At 55.3% G+C, this 21,064-nt stretch overlaps 3 protein-coding genes across 8 annotated transcripts in view; 2 read left to right on the top strand and 1 right to left on the bottom strand.

Moving 5' to 3' along the window:
* The first annotated feature begins 1,317 nt into the window (after positions 1–1,317).
* Positions 1,318–8,692, top strand: CD72 (CD72 molecule). Of its 3 annotated transcripts, XM_034664087.1 has the most exons (9): positions 1,334–1,557; positions 1,647–1,745; positions 2,381–2,452; positions 3,047–3,136; positions 3,458–3,793; positions 6,314–6,462; positions 7,087–7,205; positions 7,922–8,068; positions 8,353–8,692. In XM_034664087.1, the coding sequence occupies exons 1-8, from the start codon at positions 1,476–1,478 to the stop codon at positions 8,061–8,063; spliced, it is 1,089 nt and encodes a 362-aa protein (XP_034519978.1). In that variant the 5' UTR covers positions 1,334–1,475; the 3' UTR covers positions 8,064–8,068; positions 8,353–8,692. The 3 variants fall into 3 exon arrangements, with proteins under 3 accessions (XP_034519980.1, XP_034519979.1, XP_034519978.1); XM_034664088.1 differs by lacking the exon at positions 7,922–8,068 and having other exon boundaries at positions 1,329–1,557; XM_034664089.1 differs by lacking the exons at positions 6,314–6,462; positions 7,087–7,205; positions 7,922–8,068; positions 8,353–8,692 and adding an exon at positions 5,079–6,307 and having other exon boundaries at positions 1,318–1,557.
* TESK1 (testis associated actin remodelling kinase 1) lies at positions 8,656–17,185 on the bottom strand. 4 transcript variants are annotated; one of them, XM_034664084.1, is made up of 10 exons: positions 15,819–17,176; positions 15,578–15,699; positions 15,399–15,447; positions 14,760–14,906; positions 11,231–11,313; positions 10,972–11,062; positions 10,647–10,730; positions 10,405–10,494; positions 10,154–10,268; positions 8,656–9,821 (listed from the first exon to the last, which is right to left on the bottom strand). In XM_034664084.1, exons 1-10 carry the CDS (start codon positions 16,035–16,037, stop codon positions 8,935–8,937), a joined length of 1,887 nt encoding a protein of 628 aa, XP_034519975.1. In that variant the 5' UTR covers positions 16,038–17,176; the 3' UTR covers positions 8,656–8,934. The 4 variants fall into 4 exon arrangements, with proteins under 4 accessions (XP_034519975.1, XP_002918941.3, XP_034519977.1 ...); XM_002918895.4 differs by lacking the exons at positions 14,760–14,906; positions 15,399–15,447; positions 15,578–15,699; positions 15,819–17,176 and adding exons at positions 11,642–11,788; positions 12,281–12,329; positions 12,460–12,581; positions 12,701–14,210; XM_034664086.1 differs by lacking the exons at positions 15,399–15,447; positions 15,578–15,699 and having other exon boundaries at positions 15,819–17,185.
* A 2,374-nt stretch (positions 17,186–19,559) lies between these two features.
* Positions 19,560–21,064, top strand: part of FAM166B (family with sequence similarity 166 member B) — a 19,627-nt gene continuing 18,122 nt past the window's right edge. Inside the window, exon 1 of the mRNA XM_034664090.1 lies at positions 19,560–19,639. Coding sequence (XP_034519981.1) covers positions 19,619–19,639 — 21 coding nt within the window. The 5' untranslated portion in view covers positions 19,560–19,618. The remainder of the gene's footprint in view (positions 19,640–21,064) is intronic.

Here is a 21,064-nt window from a genome sequence, read left to right as displayed (position 1 = left end):
GCACCCACAGAAGTAAGCCCTTTTGGGGTCATAGGTCGGTAAAAGAATGTTAGGGAGCACATCTGAACCACTGCTCAACAACCCTCCTTCCCCTGCCGGTTTCCCTCCCATCAGCCAGGCTTTCGCCACCCATGAGGGCCTCCCAGCCCCTGGTCTTCTCCCACAAACACCCCCTTTTTCCTCAGGGCTGGGTATAAAGGGACAATGTTGAGGCTTTTTAAGGTAAGAATTTTAGGAAAGTAAGAAAACAAAACAAAACAAAGCCAAGAAAATATCAAAACCTCAGGTCCAGAGTCTGTGCGCTCAGCACCTAGTCCTGCTCTGTTTCCTTGTCTTCCTTCTAAGAAGCCACTGCCCTTCTTCATCGCCACCCAACTCCTTGGTTCACCTGCTCTCTGACCCCCCACAAGGGTGCATATAGGGTCATTGCTGCAGGCTTTTCCAAAGGTGCACAAGGTTGGGGTTGTCCCTCATCCTCACCCCCAGCCCAGGCCTGTCCGCTAGCCCTGCCTTCCGGACTCAGCTTGCTGGATCAGCTCAGATGTCGGGACACAGGTCGCCATGAGTCCAGCAGGGGGCAGGATGGGATGAGGAAGGGGCTGATTGGCCAAAGGTGTGATCGGAGGGAACAAGGGTGGAGGAGGCCAGGGCAAGGCCGGGAAGAGGGAATCTAGGGCAGTTCATAGAAGAGAAACAGTGTGGTCCCAGATCCTCTGCATCCTCCAAAGGGCCGCCACATACTCCGGAAGGGCTTTGGAGTGAGAACCTCCCTGCCCGTGAGATCCTCAGCAGCTCCGCAGGACGACAGCAGGAGGGGAGCCGGGCCTACCCTGAAAGCCTCCAAACTGATAGGGAAATGAGCTCCACTCTCTGGGAGCCCATACCTGCTGGGAACCCCAGGATGATGAGGAGCAAAGGCTCCACGCTAGGACCCCCCAGTATGATGGGGAGGATGGAGCCCCACTGTGGAGCAATGATTAGATCCTGTGGGCTCAGCTGGGCACAAAAGAGCTCTGACAACACATGGATAAGCCCGTGGACAGAGCAGCCAAGAGAAGCGCATAGGGCAAATCAGGGTAGATGAGCAGGGGGACACGCATTTAGAGCCCAGCCCTGCCAAAGTGCATCCGGGACGCATGAAGGGGGGGCATCAGGCAGGACGAAGGGACAGGCCTGAGTAGTGATCCGGTGACACCTCCAGGCTCTACCCCCATGTTCTGGACCTCAGTTTCCCATCCCCTGTCCCTCCGGCAGAGGCTCAGGGATGCAATCTGCTTCACTGAACCCATCTGTCTGACACTTGCTGACATCTTCCTCTTTTGTAACTGGAAGTCACAGGGCAAAGCACTAAGCTGTGCAGTCACAGAAGGAACACAGAGCCCAAGAGTGTGAAGGGACAGAGGGGAGAGTGTCAAGGAAAGCTTGGGGCTGGTGGAAGAAGGGGGAGACGGGTGGGAGCAGAGGTGCTCAGGGCAATGGCTGAGGCCATCACCTACGCAGACCTGCGGTTCGTGAAGGCTCCCTTGAAGAAGAGCATCTCCAGCCGGTTAGGACAGGGTAAGGGTGGAAGAGGCATCTTCTTGATTTTGCAACCCCATGCTCCCTCATGACCCCACCCCCACTTCCACCTTTTCTCTCCCCTCCAGACCCAGAGACTGATGAGGATGAGGAACTCACCTACGAGAATGTACAAGTGCCCTCAGTCTCAGGTGGCTTGGCTTCTTCTGGAGTAGGGGACAAAGCAGGTACGGAGAGTCCAGAGGATGTATGTTTGACGGGGTGGGGTGTGTGTGCGGTGTGTAGTGTGTGTGTGTTGAGCTGGGAGTCCACGGTACTCTTGAGCGTGGTGGGCGGATGGCACAATATCTCTGGGAAAGGAGGGGGTGCTCAGGAAAGAGAAGAATGAGCCCTGGATAAATGGGAGCCAGGCAAGAATAAAGCTCTCAGGGGCAAGGTGGAGGTCCCAATGGGCTCCGAGGAGAGATCAGGGCAGCCCCTGTGGGGGAGATGAATTCAAATGGGAAATGGGGAGTCACGGGACAGAGAAAAGGGCAGGGGAGAGGATGAGAGCACTCCCGGGGAGAAGGTTTGGGGCAGGCAGAGGTGGGGGGGGAGCGCTGAGTAAAACCTAAGGGGAGACCCAGGAGGGAGAGGAAGGGGTCCCGGGGGAGAGGATGTAGTCAGACCCAGGAGAGACGCAGAGTCCTGGGGGAGATGCGGGACTCCGGAGAGTGCTAACGGTGTCCCAGAGCATCTCAGGGTGTCGCAGAAGGCATCTCGGGCCAGGCTGGAGAGGGAGAGGGAGAGGGGGAGAGGGCGGGAAGAAAGGGAATTTCCCGGGGCTTCCTATCCCCTGACTGGAGTCGCTGCGGGTCCTCAGGGCTCCAGTCCGGGCAGCCAACCGCGTCCTGGAGCTCCGTGACGTCACCCGCTGCCGGGAGGCTCCTCGCGGGTGAGTACGAGCCCTCCCCGCCGGCGCGCGCCCCCAGCGGCCAGGCAGGCGCTCGGGCACGCGGGGCGGGGCCTCGGGCCGGGCGGCTTCTCCCACTTCGCGGACCCCGCCACGCCGCGCGGGGTGGCCACCAAGCACGTGCTGTCGGGGTCCCAGCGGGGCTGGTGCTGGGCCCGGCTGTGTGCGGGTCCCGTACCCAGAGTGAGCCCGGCCTGAGCGGGCAGCCCGAGACCCTTCCCTGCCTCTTTGACCCCCCATACCCATATGTATCATCCCCACAGGTTGACCCAGATCCTCCCTCCTCCCCCCTTACTGTGGTCCCCATTCACGTACCCCCGTCCTCTGTCTCCGTCTGAGATTTAGTTCCCACCCTACCAGGTAGCGCCCCTCAATCCTTACCAGTAATGATCCCAGCCCTCATTCTGAAACATCTTCTTTCCACTACCCACGGAAATTCACTACCCGACAAAGCCCGCCATGCCCGCACCACATCCTCTGAGGGTGCTCTTTCCCATGAATATCCCCCACCCACCCAGCCCCTCAGTCTGTAAACTTTCCTGGGGCTCTCTGCCTTCATTCCACTGTCTCCCTAAGGCCGTGCAGCCTGTACGCAGTACCTCTTTCTCGGCCTGCTCCTCACCTGCCTGCTGTTAGGGGTGGCCGCCATCTGCCTGGGAGTGCGCTGTGAGTATGGCTGTCCCCCATTTCCCATTTATCCCAAGCAAGTTTCTCCCCTACTCTCCCCAAATAGCTGCCCTTCCTCTGGGCAGGGCCAAAGTCACTACCGCCACATCCTTAGCTTCTAGCCAGGTCTGTTTTAGAGTACCGTGTCTTCCTAAATTGTCCTTACCCAATCCAGTACCTCCTTAAGCTTTAGGCAGTCAGAGCTTATATTTCAGCCTGTTTTGCAAAAATTTGCAAGAACAGAAAAAGGACTGACGCTGGTCTCAGGGCACCAGGACATGGCTGAAGATGTCCTCCAAATCTCTCATTATGGCCGAACAGATCTGCAGGTGTCTCAGCAGCTCCAGCAGACGAACAAGGTTCTGGAAGCCACTAACAGTAGCCTGAGACAGCAGCTCCACCTAAAGATAACCCAGCTGGGGAAGAGAGAAGAGGATCTGCAGGGGTCCAGGAGGGAACTAGCCCTGAGTCAGGAGGCACTACAGGAGGAACAGAGGGTTTGCCAGGCTACCCAAGAGCAGTTACAGGCCTGCCAGTCTGAGAGGGAGAAGACAAAGGAAGCCTTGCAAAGTGAGGAGGTGCAGAGGACGACCTTGGAGCAGAGGCTGAGCAGCATGTGGGACGCACTGAAGCCCATATTCACATGCCCATTAACAGGTACCTGGTCTGGGAGAGGAGATGGGAGGGTCTGCTATGAGGGATGGATCGAAGTGAGGAGACACTTGTGGCAGGGGTCTGTCAGGGGGCCATTGAGTAGCTGAGGAAAGGGATAGCAAATGAGAGTGGCGGCCAACAGAGAGGAGGATCAAGCTGCATTCTGGATTTAGGGCGACTCACCCAGCTCTAAGGCAGACCCTGTAGGTGGAAGGAGAATGGCAGCTGGCAATGCAGACCACACTGTCCGAAGCACCAAGCTCAGGGCTCTGCCCTTGGTATCAGTGTCAAAGATCTGGGAATCCCTGAATTGGGATGTGGAATTGGTTGTTTGCACATTTTTCTAAAGAGGGGGTCTGTAGCTTTATTTCTCACTACATCTGAGATTCCCCAAGGGTTAAGAGTTACTGATTGATGAGGTGCAGTCTGGGGGTGGGGCAAGGGAGCTGAAGCTCTCAAGCGTGGGTGGCACTCACAATGAGGTAGGTGGGGGTGATGTGGGGTAGGGAGCTGGAGTGGAGAGTTCATCTATTTTGAAGGCAGGAGCCCAGGCAGTATGTGGGCATGAAGGAGGGGGCCATGTAAAAGGGGAGAAGCTGTGCAAGAAGCAGGCTGAGGTTTGAGGCAGGGAGCCAAGCCCAAGGCGACTGGAATGTTCATGGACTGGTTACCTATGGTCCAGGTTAGGCTCCGTCTAGCTCAGGGGGCATCGGGATACTCCCCCAAGGCTTAAGTGGAGAGTTGATGTGCAGATACCCCCAACCCTCCTGTCTTTAGCCTTCTCATTCTCTGTGACCCTCAGTCCCAGGCAGTGCTGCCACCCATTTCCTCAGCTGCACCCCAGACCTCTGCATCCTGAACTGCTCTTCTGCCGGAAGGCCAGTTTCAGACCTCCACTCTGACCACAGCTGCCTCCTCCAGGCTTTCCCCACGCTTCTTCTTCAGCCTCATTGAGGCCTCCAACCCACTGTCTCCCATTTCCTCCCTTTGCCTCGGCTGTCACTTCTCTCTGCCCATCTTGGCTTCTGGGGCCCATCACTTCAACCGCTCGCTCCTTTGTTCTGTTGTCCTTCTGGTGCACCAGAGTGGCACTATCTTGACTCTGGATGAACTGCCCCCTTTGCCCCTGCCTGCACCCAGGTGTGCCATATTGTGCCATCATTCTGCTTGGTGCCACCAAAACTCTAGTCTGAACCTCAGCCCGTTCGTCGGTGCTGCCTGGCAGCTGTGCATTTGGCTTGCTCTCCGTGATAGCTCCTTACCTCACCACCCTCTCTCTTGCTTTTAGCAGGTGCCGTACTCCCTCAGAAGAATTCCTTCCATTTTCCACCACTGAGTCTATATATCCATTCACATTTTTGCCCATCCCCATTTTTGCATGGATCACTGCAACAGCTTGCTGCATTGTTGGTCCTAAATGTCCCTCCCCCCTCCCCCCTCCCCATCCACTTGCCATGTGGCAGCCAGGGTAATCCTTTAAAAAAAAAAATCTGATCATTCCAGTTAATTAATTACATCAAAAGTTATGGACTACATACTATACGTCCAAGCACCGTGCCCAAGCACTTCGGATGGACAGTGAACAACAGTCCTCTATGTAAAACCCTACATTGCTTAATCTTCCCTGTAATATGAAAATAAAAAAATCCTTAGCTTGGCTTCCAAGGTCCCTGCCTACCTTTTCAGCATGCCACTTACCCTCTCACCCTCTTCCATTTGGCCACACTGACTTTGTATTCCTTTTAATTGCCACAGGACAGAGGGTAGCTGGGTGAGGACATGAGACAATGTAGACAGAAGAGAGGGAGTTAGGGAAGGAGGAAGGATCTTTGAGTGCCACAGGTAGGACTCCTGGAACAAAGCAATGAAAGAGGTGGCTTGGGATCAGGAGCACAGACTGGGGTACATGCTGTGAAAGAAAGAGATATTTGTTGCTTAGAGGTAGTCAGGGACAGAGGAATAGAGAAGAGACAGATTTTGGGTTGGGAGGGAAATGGAGAGAGTTCACATCAAGTGTCTGACAATTTCAGCAGAACAGGAGCCAAGGTTATTACTTGTGGAAGAGTGGAGAGAGGGAAGAAGGTGGCTAGCAGCTTGGAGGGTGTGGGCAAGTTTTGAATATGCATCGAGGAATGCTTTAGGGAGCAACTGAGATGAGTAAGAGGCCTATTGAACACTTATGGGGGGCCCAGGGAGGTCAGCCAAAGTGTAGGGGGGGAGACTGGAATCATTCAGAAATTGGGAATAGTACCACCACCCTATTAAAATAAACCTCCCAGACTGTTAAGGAGTGATGTTGTGAGTACTAAAGACTTTTACTAAATATACGTTGGAATGACATTATCAGGGGAGGCCAAAGACAGACAGATCGCAAAGATGAAGGGCTAGAAACCAGTGAAGGTGCTGGGACTAGACCAAGGGGAACTGTTAACGACCGGACCCAGGAATCGTCACTTTTGTCCCAAATGGGGAGATCTCCCTCCTGGGTCTGGGCTGTCCTGTCACATTCTTTCTGGTTTGTAGATAACTGCTGTCCGGTGGGCTGGATACTGAACGAGAGGAGCTGCTTTTACATCTCATATGTGGAGAGAACTTGGGAGGAGAGCCAAAACCACTGTAAATCTCTGTCCTCTGACCTGGCCACATTCAATGACATTTCTTATTCTTTTTCAGTAAGCATACCTTGTTTGCAGATTGTAGTGGGTACTGTAAGGTAGAGGGATATATGTCATCGAGTCAGGAACGGCAGTGCGTACAGGGCATGCGCTCCTTTTCCGTGCGGCTTCTCAGCACAGCGCTCCGGGTGGCCCCTACCAACTGGCCAGAGTTGGCACGAGAGTTGAAGCTCATGAACCATCTTTATTTTTACCTGTTTCTCATCTCAGCTTTCTGGTCAACTCTCTAGGGCAGCTTAACAGCTTCTTTGACTCTCATGGCCTCACAGGCAGAGAGGTCCCATATCTGGTGGGCTGGGTTGTTGGGACTGGGTCCATATGAACAAAGCAGCCCATGGAAACAATTCCCCTTCAAAGGCTGGCAGAAATTCTTAGCCAGCTGGGAGATGAACTGAAGGGTGAGCCACATCTGCAAGGTGGCACTCGGAGGCCGCAGGGACAGGTCACCAATGAGCTGATGTCTTGTGCCAGACAGTCCTCTTGTCAAAGCTCCGAGACCTCCCTGTATTGCTCATTTTCTTCCATCGGCCCACATCCCCTCCTCCCTACACTGTCCCCCCTCCATTGGAATATTTCTTATCATTCTCCACATACCTCTGGTCTCTCTGAATCTCCCCTCAGGTTACAAACCCTAACAGCGCGAGGAAGATGTTGACACAAATTAATCCACCTGGTTTATTTTGGGCTGTTTACGGCTTTGCTAAGAGGTGGCAGCAGGCTGATGGTAAAAGAGTCCCTGGGTAAGTCTGTTAGGACTTCTGGGCATATTCAACTTCGTAATTCCTTTATAAAGACATAGTAATGAGATTCCCCTCCAGCTCCCAAAGTTTTGGGAGGTCCTGCTCCCAAAATCCTTTTACAAGTCAGCATTGTAATTGCCTACTTGTCCATTTCCTTTCCTTAATTCTTTAGGATAGTCTTCTTCTCTGGCCCCTTCCCAGTACCTGGCAGTCCCAGGCACTTTTTTAAGTTACTAGGTTGGGACCTATGTCATCTTTCTCTCAGAGGGAGAAGCTGAGGCTTTAGGACTTTAAAGCTAGGACTTTACCAGCTCATGAACCCTGGCATTCTAACTTCCCATCTCTTGACAAGGCTACCCAAACTGAGGTGGCACTTTCGCAGTCAGGGACTCTTGGGGCACTAGTTGCCTCGGGGAAGTAAGGGAGCAGTGGGATAACTTTGAAGATCAACTCCAGGGACCCTGAAATGGGGGAGTCATCTCCTATGTTCCCTATGGAATTTCCATCTTTAATATCTTGGGTGATTTTTCCCTCCCCTGGTCCTAAAGCCTCTTTGAGTTAGAGTAGACATCTGTCCCTGAACCATACCTAAATGTTGCCTTAGGCAAGCAGGGCAGGTTAGGACTTCATTGTATTTAGTGCAGGGCAAGGGGAGAGAATGAAGGGTGGGAGAGGAGGGGCAGAGCTTATCCCAGTTCTACCTCACCAATCTTCAGGTATTATGGTCAAAGCTCAAGATGTTACAAGGTACAAAGCAAGTGGCCAAAAATACAGCAGGAGGACTGTACTAATCGTCTTCCCTGCATCTGTGAGATGGCAGCTTTCAAGAATCCAGATAGGGACCACTTTTTGCCCTGAGTTGGGTAAGCATGACACAGATCAACTGAGGCGTGGGAGTTGGGGAACAGGGAGGGAGAGGAACTCAGAGCAGGGACTCAGAAGCCAGGGGTAAAACTTATTCCTGAGTGTGACGGTCACCTCTACAGCCTTCAGGGTCTTGGTCTGCTTATGTAAGGGGGGATCGGGCAGGAAAGGTCTGGAACTGAAGGGAGGCTGGTGATGTGGCCGTCCAGGGAGGTGGGATGAGCTGGATGAGGGTTCTTAGTAACAGTCAACTGCAGAGCTCACTGGTGCTTTACTCTTATAGGTACTCATGCCAACAAGAGCCTGTACCCCTCCCCCCAACTGCAGTCTGCAGGTCCTAAGATCATCTCCCTCTGGTGACCCCCTCACTCTGCCTGGGCAGTGTCCAGCGAACGGCTGATCCATGTCCAACACTTCTAGCCAGCCTGCTGCCTGCTTGAAATCCTGCCCCAGAAACTGGACTGTTCCTGGGAAACGGGTGAAGAAGTCGCTAGAAGAGATTTTGGCCTCCCCAAGAACTTCCCATAGTGGAATTGCAGGGGGGTGGAGGAGGGCGCATGGGCTGAGTGGATAGGGGCAGCCCGGAGCCAGCCAGGCAGTTTTATTGAAATTTTTTTAAATAATTTGCATGTGTTAGTCTCATGTGTCAGCAATGCTTTGTCTGGTTCAGTGATCGCCCACGGGAGAGCAAGCCCAGGGGCAAGATAGGAAATGTTCTGTCCCTTGAGTCCATGCTGAGGTTCCCCTACATGGGGAGAAGAGCCGGTCAGCCCATCTGGGGCTGGCACTGTCCAACATGTGTGCTCTGTCCTCACAGGGCATCCTGAAGGCCAAAGTTGGAGGCCAGAGACCACAGGCCCCACTGCTAAGAGCGTGCCCCGGGCAGCTGCAGGCCGGGTGTGGGAGGCTTGGCATGGTGCCCTCGGTGGCAGAGCAGACTGCCCGCCTCACAGTTCAGGTTGCGGTAGCGGGCAACAGCTGGTGTGGGGCGGGGGCACATGGATAGGAAGCCAAAGCTAAAAGGGCCAAGACAGCAGCCAGGGCAGGGCAGCCCCTCATCAGACTCCCGGGGAGCTGAAGGGGGTGGCGAGGGTTCTGTCCGCTCCAGGGCTGCTGCCCGGGGCAGGCTATGCTGGGCCCGGTTCCACGGCTCCCCAGCCCAGCCTTGTGGGGAGTTCACCACCACAGCTGGGGGGTTGTTGTTAAGAGCAGGTCCTGATCTAGGGGACCAGGGCTGGGAGGCCGAGGAACAAGTGCTGATGAAGTTGTCTGTGGCCACAGCCAGGGGCAGCTGGGGAGCCGGTCCTGGGGGTTCTGGCTCAGGGCTACTGCCCTCACACTCCATTCTTTCTTCAGCCGAGGGGCCCACACTGGGAGGGCCAGGACCTGGCAGTGCTGTCTCCATACGTCGGGGGAGCTCAGGGGATGATGGGAGCGAGCGGCAGCGACGGGCAGGTGTCCCAGGCTGGACCAGGGTCTCTGGAGTGGTCACCAAGGGCAACTGCGTGGAGGGCAGTGGTGATGGTGGAACAAGGGGCAGGGGGGTGACCGGCTTGCTGGGTGTGTCCAACAGCTTGATCTTGCCTCCCCGGAGGTCTTCCCGGAGTGAGAAGGGGTTGACTCGAGTCAGACTGTCCCCCCAAGTCGGGGGGGATTCTGGTGATGGGGGCAGGAAGAGGTCTGACCGGCTTCGGGAAAGCCGGGGGTCTGGCCTAGGAAGTGTGGCAGAGGGACCCCCTCTTGAAACAGACCCTGTAGACAGAGAAGTCTGTGGTTACTGTTCTCAGCATTGATCATGGCTCCTTGAGGCCTCATTATTCACCAGGAGGCTGGTGGGACTACAGCTCACAAAAGGGAGTCCACTGGGTACTTTGGACAGGGGGAGATGTCACCTCTAGCCCTCCTTTACCTCTTCTTTCCTTCTTCCCCTCCCTTGGCTCTAGAATTTGAAAATATCTTATTTGAGATGTCCTTTCACAACCCTCCCCCCGCTTCTCAACTAATAAATACACTCAGTCTTAATCCCCTGAGTTCTAAGGAAGAGGCAAAAGGAATTCAGTTGGGTCAAGGTCATGCTCACTTACTCTGATTGTGTGTCAGTGGAGCTCTGGTGAGGGGGGCTGGCTCAGGCAGCTGCTCCAGGATCCATTCCAGGTGCTGGGTGATTTCAGTGAAGGGAGCACGAGTGCTAGGTTCCATCTGATGGGCAGAGACAGGGACAGCTTCACTCAGTGCTCCAAAAGAGGGTCCCTATATTTTCCTCCCACCACCTGGAGCAGGAGGGCCTTGCCAGCTGATGGATGGGGGTGGTGGGCAGGGAGAGAGAGGCTCTTACACTGCAGCAGTGGATGGCCAGGAGCAGGAAGGGCAGTGGGCAGTCATCCCCTACCAGGGTCCGGAAAGCAGGCACATCCAGGCCAAAGTCCTGCAGGGACAGAGAGGAGGAGGCCTTCGAGTCAGTCTTCCTTGGGTTCTCCTTCTGACCCCCAGTCAGACCTCAACCTCCAGGGAACCCTCCTTGGTTATGAGCTACCCAGTCTGGAGCTCCCCCTTTTCAAACCTGGAGGCATCATTCACCTCAGTTCGGGGTAGGTAATCTGGGTCTGCAGGTACTCGCGCAATGAGCTCACAGAGGACAATCCCAAATGCAAAGACATCGGCCTGGTGGGAAGGAGAGAGTGTCAGCGGGAGGAACTCACGGTTTTCATGTCAGAATTTTGTCAGAATTTGGGGGAAGTCTTGATAGTTTCATGCATTGGAGGGGTGCCTATGAGAGGTCAAGGGGGAATTTGGGGGTCTCCTAAATATTCAGTGTGGCTGTTAAAGAACTTGGAATGGGGCCTTATAAAGTTATCTCAAGGGTCTCTGGAAGGCCTTGGAATCTAAAGGATCGATGTCTTACCTTCTCATCATACAGCTCACCCCGCAACACTTCTGGAGCCATCCAGTATGGGGAACCTACCACGGCCAATGGCTCCTTTCTTGCCCCTTCCCTGCAGGGGTAGGGGCAGAGTGATCAGAGACATCCCACTCAGATAACCCCCCTAACAAAAGGGAATGAGGTCAGCCCCCTCCCCACTCCAAATGAAATGTCTCTGCGGGCTTCACTTAGATAGGGACCTCCTAGAAAGTTGGGGGGGGCACAGGGGCATTCACCTCACCTATACACAGGAATCTTTTCAGCCAGCCCGAAGTCACCCACAACAGCCGTGAAGCCTCGGTCTTCCCGTCGGATGAGACAGTTCTGACATACATATAGCATCCCCACACACCCATCACCTTCTATTCTCTATCTCCCAATATATACCCCAATGCCCTGTCACTTCAGAGTAACCCCAACCCTCTCTGATTTCCCAGTTCTCCAATGCACCCCAATCTTTCAACATCATCTATCACTCCAAACATATCGTGGTACTCGGCCCCTCAGAGCTCCCCCTCCCCCCAGTCCCCATTCTCCAGGGCGTTGCTACTCCAACATCCTGTCTACTATCCACATTCCAACATCTGTGGGCCGGTTACAATGTAATAGCCTCAAATCCCCTTTCATGCCTCCACCCACCTGGCCAGCCTACCTTGGATGTCAGGTCTCGGTGGAATACACCTTTGGCATGCAGGTACCGCAGGCCACGGGCAATGTCCAGAGCCAGGCGGAGCCTGACAGGCCAGGACAGGTGTTCCGGGGAGCTGAGGAGCTGTTCCAGGGTCCCCCCATTCATATACTGGGGCATAGGGGGGAGAAGGGGAATGAAAGTCAAGGTTTCCGCCTGTACTCTAGGTCTCCCACTTATAAGCCGGGGGACACTCAGGAGGATCACAAAGGTCAGAAGGGTCAGTCTGTGCTCCTGGTTCCCCTACTCATATTCTAGGGCTGTCCTGTCCAAGGCATTGCAACTATTTAAATTACTAAGTTTAAACAAAATTAAACATTTAGTTCCGCAGTCACACTGGTCATATTTCTACTGCTCCCTAGCCACATGTAGCTATAGAACATTTTCATCACTGCAGAAAGTTCTATTGGACAGCATTGTGCAAAGAGAGACTGTGGCCAACTGAGGCATTTTATTTGTGGTTAGCCCAAAGGGAAGTTCAGGGAAGCGTCTCATGGGAGGAGGTCCTGCTGCCTCTCATTATTCCTCTGTAGATGCACTGGGCGCTGACTCCCTCTCCCCTTGGTGGTGGTGGGGGTCCCCTCCTTCCTGGCCCATCCTCACCTCTGTAAGAGCGTGCAGCTGCCCCTGGTGCACACACACCCCCATGAACCTGGAAGAGGATGGGGAAGATAGGAGGGGTAGGCTGTAAGAGTCCAGGCCCCTCTATAGTTCCCACGTTTCCCGCGGGATCTTTCCTCTTCTCCCAGCAAGCTTCTCAGCAAGCGGCTGGGGCCGCTCACCTTAGGATGTTGGGGTGTCGGAGCCGGTTCATCAGCTGCACTTCCCGTAGCGTGTTTCCCCGGTTACTGGGGAGTCTGTTCATTTTCAGCACCATGACTTGCCCTGACTGTCGGTGCCTAACCTGGGGGCGGCATAGGTTCGCGAGTCCCGGGCACATCCGCCAGGTCGCTCAGGTTCCCCTAGTTCCAGCCTCGCGTCTAAGGCTCGGACCCGCCCCTCTGCCCTCTCTGCTGATCCTACCTTGTAGACCTCAGAGAAGAAGCCGGCCCCGATCTTCTCGGCGCAGTGGAAATCGTCCACGCGCGCCAGGCTGGACACGGCGCTGCGGAGAGCCCGGTAGGAGGAGGGGCGGCCCCGGCCCGGGCCTCCACCCGTGCCCCCCGGTCCCGGGGGCCCCTCCCCCGGCGCCTCTCCCGGCCCTGGCCCAGGGCCCCGCAGTGGGGGCCGTTCCCCGGCCATGGCCGGGCCCCCAGCCCGGGCCTGCCTCACATGGCAGGGTCGCCAGGGCCCGGGCAGGCCGCGCTTGCCATGGGCGTGCGCCCAGCCAGATCCGGGACGCCGGGGCTCCCGCTCCCGTCCTGGAGAATGGAAGATCCGCGTAAGATCTTGGGCCCGCCCTCGCCGCGCCGGCTTGCAGGGCCTGGGTAGACGCCGCTCCGCTTCGCTCTGCGCAGGGCCTGGGCCTGGGCCTGGGCCGGGCGGTGGCGGTGGCTCTCCTGGGCGCCGGCGGGCAGGCAGGCGGGCTCCCCGCAGGCGGAGGCGGGCTGGCTGGCGGGCGGGCGGCCGCTGCTCGGCTTAGCCGCTGGGGCTAGGGCTGCGCGGCCTGCCGGGGGCGGGGCTGAGCCAGGCCTCCGCTTAACTCCTTCCAGCCCGGCCCTCGGGCAGCGGCCACGCCCCCTCAGGTACGCAACCCCCAACCGGTGGCCGCGACGCTCTCGGCGAGTGGGTCTGGGACGTCGGGGCCAAATAAGTTCGGGCCCGAGCTGAGTAACTGAAGGGACTTATGGGCTGACTGTGCGTACGCGCAGCTCAAATGTCTTTTAGCTGCCCTGGGAGTCCTTTCTCTCCTCCCACCCTCAGGCCACTGTCTGAGGACAGCCAGGCTCAGGAAGCCGCCGGATTCCTGGGCTCCGTGGGCCAGCAGGGCAGAAAAGTAGACCCTTCAGGGTCAGACACAATCGGAGGTAGCCCAGCAACCTGCCTACCTTCCCGGCCTCCGCTCTGGCTCAGCCTGCCCATTTCCCAGGTCTCGACCCCTACACCTCTGGATTCCCTGACACCTTCTCCCCTCTCGGGCGGTTGTGCTGCCTCAGGCCTGTATATTGAGCCCGTGGCCAGCCCGTCCCAGGTGTGGCCCCACACCTCCTTACTCCATCCCGCCTCCCTCGAATAAAGTTCAAAGGAAAAGAGGAGTATCCGCCCAGTGACCACCCAGCCTGAACCTTCCTCTTACTCTTTCCTCCAAACTGCCCTATCTCTCTGCAGAGGAGCCTCCATCTGCCCGGAAGCCCCTCCTTCCGTGGGATCCCACCCCTCGGCAAAACCCCGCCCCTCCGGGAGCCCTTCCCTTCGGAGACCCCCCCCCCGCGACAGAGGGACCGTTCCTCAGTACTGTACTCTCGCCGTCGGTGTGTACCAGAACCCCTCAGTGCAGCACCCCTCTGTCTGTCCTTCCCACACAATGAGACCCCACCTCTCAGAGTGACTCCACAGGTCACTGTGACCCCTCCTCTCAACGTGACTCCTCCCCTCAGTGTGGCCCAGCCCTTATCAGCGTGACCCCTCTCAGGAGGTTCCGCCCTCCACCTCGTAGGAATCCAGAGTGCCCCCTCAGGCTGGAGGAGGAGCTGCAGCTGGCCTCTTTTCAGTCGGCGCTGGGCCCTGAATGCGCACGCACTGCGCACCCGCCGTACCCAACGCTTCCGGTTCTCCGCTGGCTCCTCCCCCCGGGCGTCGGTGAAATAGCCAATTATCGCCAGGGATGAGTGACGACACTCGGTCCGACGGACGCCTCCGGGGCGTGAGCATCTCGCCACCTAGCGGCGGAATGGAGGGCGGCGGGAGTGGAGGCTGCAGGTCTCCGGAGGGAAACGCCGTTGCTACAGTGCTTGAGGGAGGAAGGCTGAATTCTTTTAAAAAATTCTCGAGTACTGCATTTCTATTTTTGTGGTAAGATGGAAAGGAAATTTATACAAGCACAGTCTGCATCCATATGGGTGCTCGCCTTCTGACAAGCCTTGGCCTGTGTTTATGAGAGTTGNAATCCCCTTTCATGCCTCCACCCACCTGGCCAGCCTACCTTGGATGTCAGGTCTCGGTGGAATACACCTTTGGCATGCAGGTACCGCAGGCCACGGGCAATGTCCAGAGCCAGGCGGAGCCTGACAGGCCAGGACAGGTGTTCCGGGGAGCTGAGGAGCTGTTCCAGGGTCCCCCCATTCATATACTGGGGCATAGGGGGGAGAAGGGGAATGAAAGTCAAGGTTTCCGCCTGTACTCTAGGTCTCCCACTTATAAGCCGGGGGACACTCAGGAGGATCACAAAGGTCAGAAGGGTCAGTCTGTGCTCCTGGTTCCCCTACTCATATTCTAGGGCTGTCCTGTCCAAGGCATTGCAACTATTTAAATTACTAAGTTTAAACAAAATTAAACATTTAGTTCCGCAGTCACACTGGTCATATTTCTACTGCTCCCTAGCCACATGTAGCTATAGAACATTTTCATCACTGCAGAAAGTTCTATTGGACAGCATTGTGCAAAGAGAGACTGTGGCCAACTGAGGCATTTTATTTGTGGTTAGCCCAAAGGGAAGTTCAGGGAAGCGTCTCATGGGAGGAGGTCCTGCTGCCTCTCATTATTCCTCTGTAGATGCACTGGGCGCTGACTCCCTCTCCCCTTGGTGGTGGTGGGGGTCCCCTCCTTCCTGGCCCATCCTCACCTCTGTAAGAGCGTGCAGCTGCCCCTGGTGCACACACACCCCCATGAACCTGGAAGAGGATGGGGAAGATAGGAGGGGTAGGCTGTAAGAGTCCAGGCCCCTCTATAGTTCCCACGTTTCCCGCGGGATCTTTCCTCTTCTCCCAGCAAGCTTCTCAGCAAGCGGCTGGGGCCGCTCACCTTAGGATGTTGGGGTGTCGGAGCCGGTTCATCAGCTGCACTTCCCGTAGCGTGTTTCCCCGGTTACTGGGGAGTCTGTTCATTTTCAGCACCATGACTTGCCCTGACTGTCGGTGCCTAACCTGGGGGCGGCATAGGTTCGCGAGTCCCGGGCACATCCGCCAGGTCGCTCAGGTTCCCCTAGTTCCAGCCTCGCGTCTAAGGCTCGGACCCGCCCCTCTGCCCTCTCTGCTGATCCTACCTTGTAGACCTCAGAGAAGAAGCCGGCCCCGATCTTCTCGGCGCAGTGGAAATCGTCCACGCGCGCCAGGCTGGACACGGCGCTGCGGAGAGCCCGGTAGGAGGAGGGGCGGCCCCGGCCCGGGCCTCCACCCGTGCCCCCCGGTCCCGGGGGCCCCTCCCCCGGCGCCTCTCCCGGCCCTGGCCCAGGGCCCCGCAGTGGGGGCCGTTCCCCGGCCATGGCCGGGCCCCCAGCCCGGGCCTGCCTCACATGGCAGGGTCGCCAGGGCCCGGGCAGGCCGCGCTTGCCATGGGCGTGCGCCCAGCCAGATCCGGGACGCCGGGGCTCCCGCTCCCGTCCTGGAGAATGGAAGATCCGCGTAAGATCTTGGGCCCGCCCTCGCCGCGCCGGCTTGCAGGGCCTGGGTAGACGCCGCTCCGCTTCGCTCTGCGCAGGGCCTGGGCCTGGGCCTGGGCCGGGCGGTGGCGGTGGCTCTCCTGGGCGCCGGCGGGCAGGCAGGCGGGCTCCCCGCAGGCGGAGGCGGGCTGGCTGGCGGGCGGGCGGCCGCTGCTCGGCTTAGCCGCTGGGGCTAGGGCTGCGCGGCCTGCCGGGGGCGGGGCTGAGCCAGGCCTCCGCTTAACTCCTTCCAGCCCGGCCCTCGGGCAGCGGCCACGCCCCCTCAGGTACGCAACCCCCAACCGGTGGCCGCGACGCTCTCGGCGAGTGGGTCTGGGACGTCGGGGCCAAATAAGTTCGGGCCCGAGCTGAGTAACTGAAGGGACTTATGGGCTGACTGTGCGTACGCGCAGCTCAAATGTCTTTTAGCTGCCCTGGGAGTCCTTTCTCTCCTCCCACCCTCAGGCCACTGTCTGAGGACAGCCAGGCTCAGGAAGCCGCCGGATTCCTGGGCTCCGTGGGCCAGCAGGGCAGAAAAGTAGACCCTTCAGGGTCAGACACAATCGGAGGTAGCCCAGCAACCTGCCTACCTTCCCGGCCTCCGCTCTGGCTCAGCCTGCCCATTTCCCAGGTCTCGACCCCTACACCTCTGGATTCCCTGACACCTTCTCCCCTCTCGGGCGGTTGTGCTGCCTCAGGCCTGTATATTGAGCCCGTGGCCAGCCCGTCCCAGGTGTGGCCCCACACCTCCTTACTCCATCCCGCCTCCCTCGAATAAAGTTCAAAGGAAAAGAGGAGTATCCGCCCAGTGACCACCCAGCCTGAACCTTCCTCTTACTCTTTCCTCCAAACTGCCCTATCTCTCTGCAGAGGAGCCTCCATCTGCCCGGAAGCCCCTCCTTCCGTGGGATCCCACCCCTCGGCAAAACCCCGCCCCTCCGGGAGCCCTTCCCTTCGGAGACCCCCCCCCCGCGACAGAGGGACCGTTCCTCAGTACTGTACTCTCGCCGTCGGTGTGTACCAGAACCCCTCAGTGCAGCACCCCGCTGTCTGTCCTTCCCACACAATGAGACCCCACCTCTCAGAGTGACTCCACAGGTCACTGTGACCCCTCCTCTCAACGTGACTCCTCCCCTCAGTGTGGCCCAGCCCTTATCAGCGTGACCCCTCTCAGGAGGTTCCGCCCTCCACCTCGTAGGAATCCAGAGTGCCCCCTCAGGCTGGAGGAGGAGCTGCAGCTGGCCTCTTTTCAGTCGGCGCTGGGCCCTGAATGCGCACGCACTGCGCACCCGCCGTACCCAACGCTTCCGGTTCTCCGCTGGCTCCTCCCCCCGGGCGTCGGTGAAATAGCCAATTATCGCCAGGGATGAGTGACGACACTCGGTCCGACGGACGCCTCCGGGGCGTGAGCATCTCGCCACCTAGCGGCGGAATGGAGGGCGGCGGGAGTGGAGGCTGCAGGTCTCCGGAGGGAAACGCCGTTGCTACAGTGCTTGAGGGAGGAAGGCTGAATTCTTTTAAAAAATTCTCGAGTACTGCATTTCTATTTTTGTGGTAAGATGGAAAGGAAATTTATACAAGCACAGTCTGCATCCATATGGGTGCTCGCCTTCTGACAAGCCTTGGCCTGTGTTTATGAGAGTTGGAGCTGAGTTCTATTTAATTGTCCAGGGCTAATGAGTAGAGAAAAAGCGGTCTTAGATTTACAAACGGTGCCTTAGGGTGGAGAGAAGGCCGGAGAGAAGGCACGGACACCGTGCAACAGAAGGTTTCATACAGGTTTGGAGAGAGAATGGGAGAAATTCGCAGTCGTCCTAGAGCCAGTGGAGGCAGGCAAGTCTTGAGAACAATATATGCCTGGGCCTTATGCATCATATTCATTCTTCCACAGTCAGTTTGGTCTCAGCAAAACAAACTCATTCATCACCTTAATGTTAGCATCCACTAATTAATTTGTAAGTTTGCTTTCTATAGTTGTATGAGATAAGCACTAGGAATTTATGCTTCATTTTGTTAAAATAATACTACAATAGATAATTTAGTCAAATATATCTGACCCTTTGAGAGTTACTATTGTTGGTGGTAGTAATTCCAAGCATAGGAACCAGGATCCTGTTTTAGAAAGATTACTGTGGTTGTTGTATGGAGGCAAGGAGATTGCCAATGCGTCAGTCAGGAGAGGGTGAGAGACTGAACTAGGATAGGGATAGTAGGGAAGGAGAGGAGGAAACATTCGACTAATATGGGAAAACTTGCAGATTGATTTAGTATCTAGAGTCAGTTCAATGGAGGGAAGGAGCATCAGCCAGGATAATTTTTTTAAATTATTATTTTAATTATTTTTTTTTAAAGATTTTCTTTATTTGAGAGAGAGCACAAGTGGGGTAAGGAGCAGAGGGAGAAGCGGACTTAAGCAGGGGGAGGAGCCAAGAGAGGGAGAGGCAGATCTCCACTGAGCAGGGAGCCCGCGGTGGGGCTCCATCCTGAGTTGAAGGCAGATGCTTAACTGACTGAGCCACCCAGGCTCCCCAGGATTTTTTTTTTTTTTTAAGGATTTGAATTATTTGTTTGAGAAAGCGAGAGAGCACGAGTTGGGGGGTGTGCAGAGGGAGAAGGAGAAGCAGACTCTCTGCTGAGCAGGGAGCCTGATGTGAGGGCTCGATCCCAGGACCTGGAGATCATGACCTGAGCCGAAGGCAGATGCTTAACCGACTGAGCCACTCAGGCGCCCAGGCCAGGATCATTTTTAAGTTTGAGCTTAGATGACTGGATGGTATCAGCTGAGATAAAGAAGCCAGGAGGAGGAAAGTTTGGGGGAAGACAGATGATTGCCATAAGAAAAGGGGTGATGATAAAGGAAACTATGAAGGTAGATGCCGCCATTCAAGTAGGGTGTATAGAGGGAGAAATGGGCTGACAAGAATCCTGGGGAACATTAACATTAAAAGGGTGGGTGGGGGGCATCTGGGTGGCTCAGTCGGTTAAGTCTTCATCTCAGGTCATGATCCCGGGGTCCTGGGATGGAACCCCGTGTCAGGCTCCCTGCTCAGCAGGGAGTTTGTTTCTCCCTCTGCCCCTCTGCCTACTTGTGTGTTCACTCTCTCTCAAACAAATAAAATAAATAAATAAATAAATAAATAAATAGGTGGGTGGATGAAGAGAATTCCATGAAGAAGACTGAGAAGAAACAAGCTGAAAAGATAGGAAGAGAATCTAGAGAGACTGGTGCCATGGAATCCAAGGAATGGGGGAATTTAGGGAAAGTGGAATAATGAACAGCATTAAATAGTAGAGTGGGTCTGCTAAGATAAGTTTTCAGTATTCCTTAAATTAGGCTATTAGAAGATCTTTTTGTTGTTGTTTTTCAGACTTTTATGATGGAAAAATGTCAAACATGAATAGAAGAACAAGTAGAGAATAGAACAATGAACCCTTATTTATGTCGGGTAAGACCGTTTGTAGAGACCCTTGTGCAAAATCACTTACCTGTGCCTCATTTGTATTGTTGCCATAAATGAGCTGGCTGAGGTGAAAGTACCTGCTTTCATGCACCTTCTATGCCAGTGATTCTCCAGTGATCAGTTCACGGTCAGTCTGTTTCATATATACTCTATGCCCCTGCTGTCTCCCCCCACCTGATTATTTGGTGTATATTGCTAATATTATATCATTTCATCAATAAATATTTCAGTATGTTAACCTCTAAAAGATAAGGATTCTTCTTTATTTTTTTAAAAGGGGCGCCTGCGTGGCTCAGCCGTTAAGCGTCTGCCTTTGGCTCAGGTCATGATACCAGGACCCTGGGATCGAGCCCTGCATCAGGCTCCCTGCTCGGTGGGAAGCCTGCTTCTCTCTCTCACACTCGCCTTGCTTGTGTTCCCTGTCTCGCTGTCTCTTTCTGTCATATAAATAAATAAAATCTTAAAAAAATTTTTATTTATTTGCCAGAGAGAGAGAGACAGAGAGTGGGAGAGTAAAGCAGGGGGAACAGCAGGCAGAGGGAGAAGCAGACTCCCTACCGAGCAAGGAGCCCGATGCTGGACTCGATCCTAGAACCCTGAGATCATGATCTGAGCCAAAGGCAGTCGCTTAACCAACTGAGCCACCCAGGCATCCCAGGAGTCTTCTTCTTCTTCTTTTTTAAAAGATTTTATTTATTTGACAGAAATGGAACATAAGCAGAAGGGAGTTGGAGAGGAAGAAGCAGGTCCTCGCCGAGCAGGGAGCCTGATGTGGGGCTCGATCCCAGGACCCTGGGATCATGACCTGAGCCAAAGGCAGACGCTTAACAGGCTGAGCCACCCCAGCTCCCCACGGCCAGAAAATTCTTTATTGTTAGGGGGCCGTCCCTCGCCTCTACCCACTGCATGCCAATAGCAGCTCTCCTAGTTGTGATACCAAAAATGTCTCTAGATATTGCCAGTTGTCCCCTGGGGGACAAAATTGTCCCTGAGAATCACTGCTTTAGTTTCATCAATGTAGGAGTTAGAAAATGATACTCATTCTGTTCTTCTTTCCTTCCTCTACAAAGAGAAACTTTTCCATACCTGTTTGTTACCCAGAGATATATTTCATGTAGGAAAGGCAAGAACAATGCTTGTTTCCCTTTTATTTTCCCAGCTTTTAGTGAGTTGCTTCCCTTGCGTCCTTGAAAGGTGAGTTTTTTTTAATGTCAGGTTTTGTTTTTGGTGTTTTGGGTTTCTTCGTTTTTTTTTTTTAGGGAAAGCATGCGAGCAGATGGGGGGCTGAGGGAGAGGGAGAGAGAGAATCTTTTTTTTTTTTTTTTAAAGATTTTATTTATTTATTTGACAGAGATAGAGACAGCCAGCGAGAGAGGGAACACAAGCAGGGGGAGTGGGAGAGGAAGAAGC

The sequence above is a fragment of the Ailuropoda melanoleuca genome, chromosome 7 (genome assembly GCF_002007445.2).
Source record: "Ailuropoda melanoleuca isolate Jingjing chromosome 7, ASM200744v2, whole genome shotgun sequence".
Taxonomy (NCBI): Eukaryota; Metazoa; Chordata; class Mammalia; order Carnivora; family Ursidae; genus Ailuropoda; species Ailuropoda melanoleuca.
This window is presented reverse-complemented; position numbering and strand designations above follow the sequence as displayed.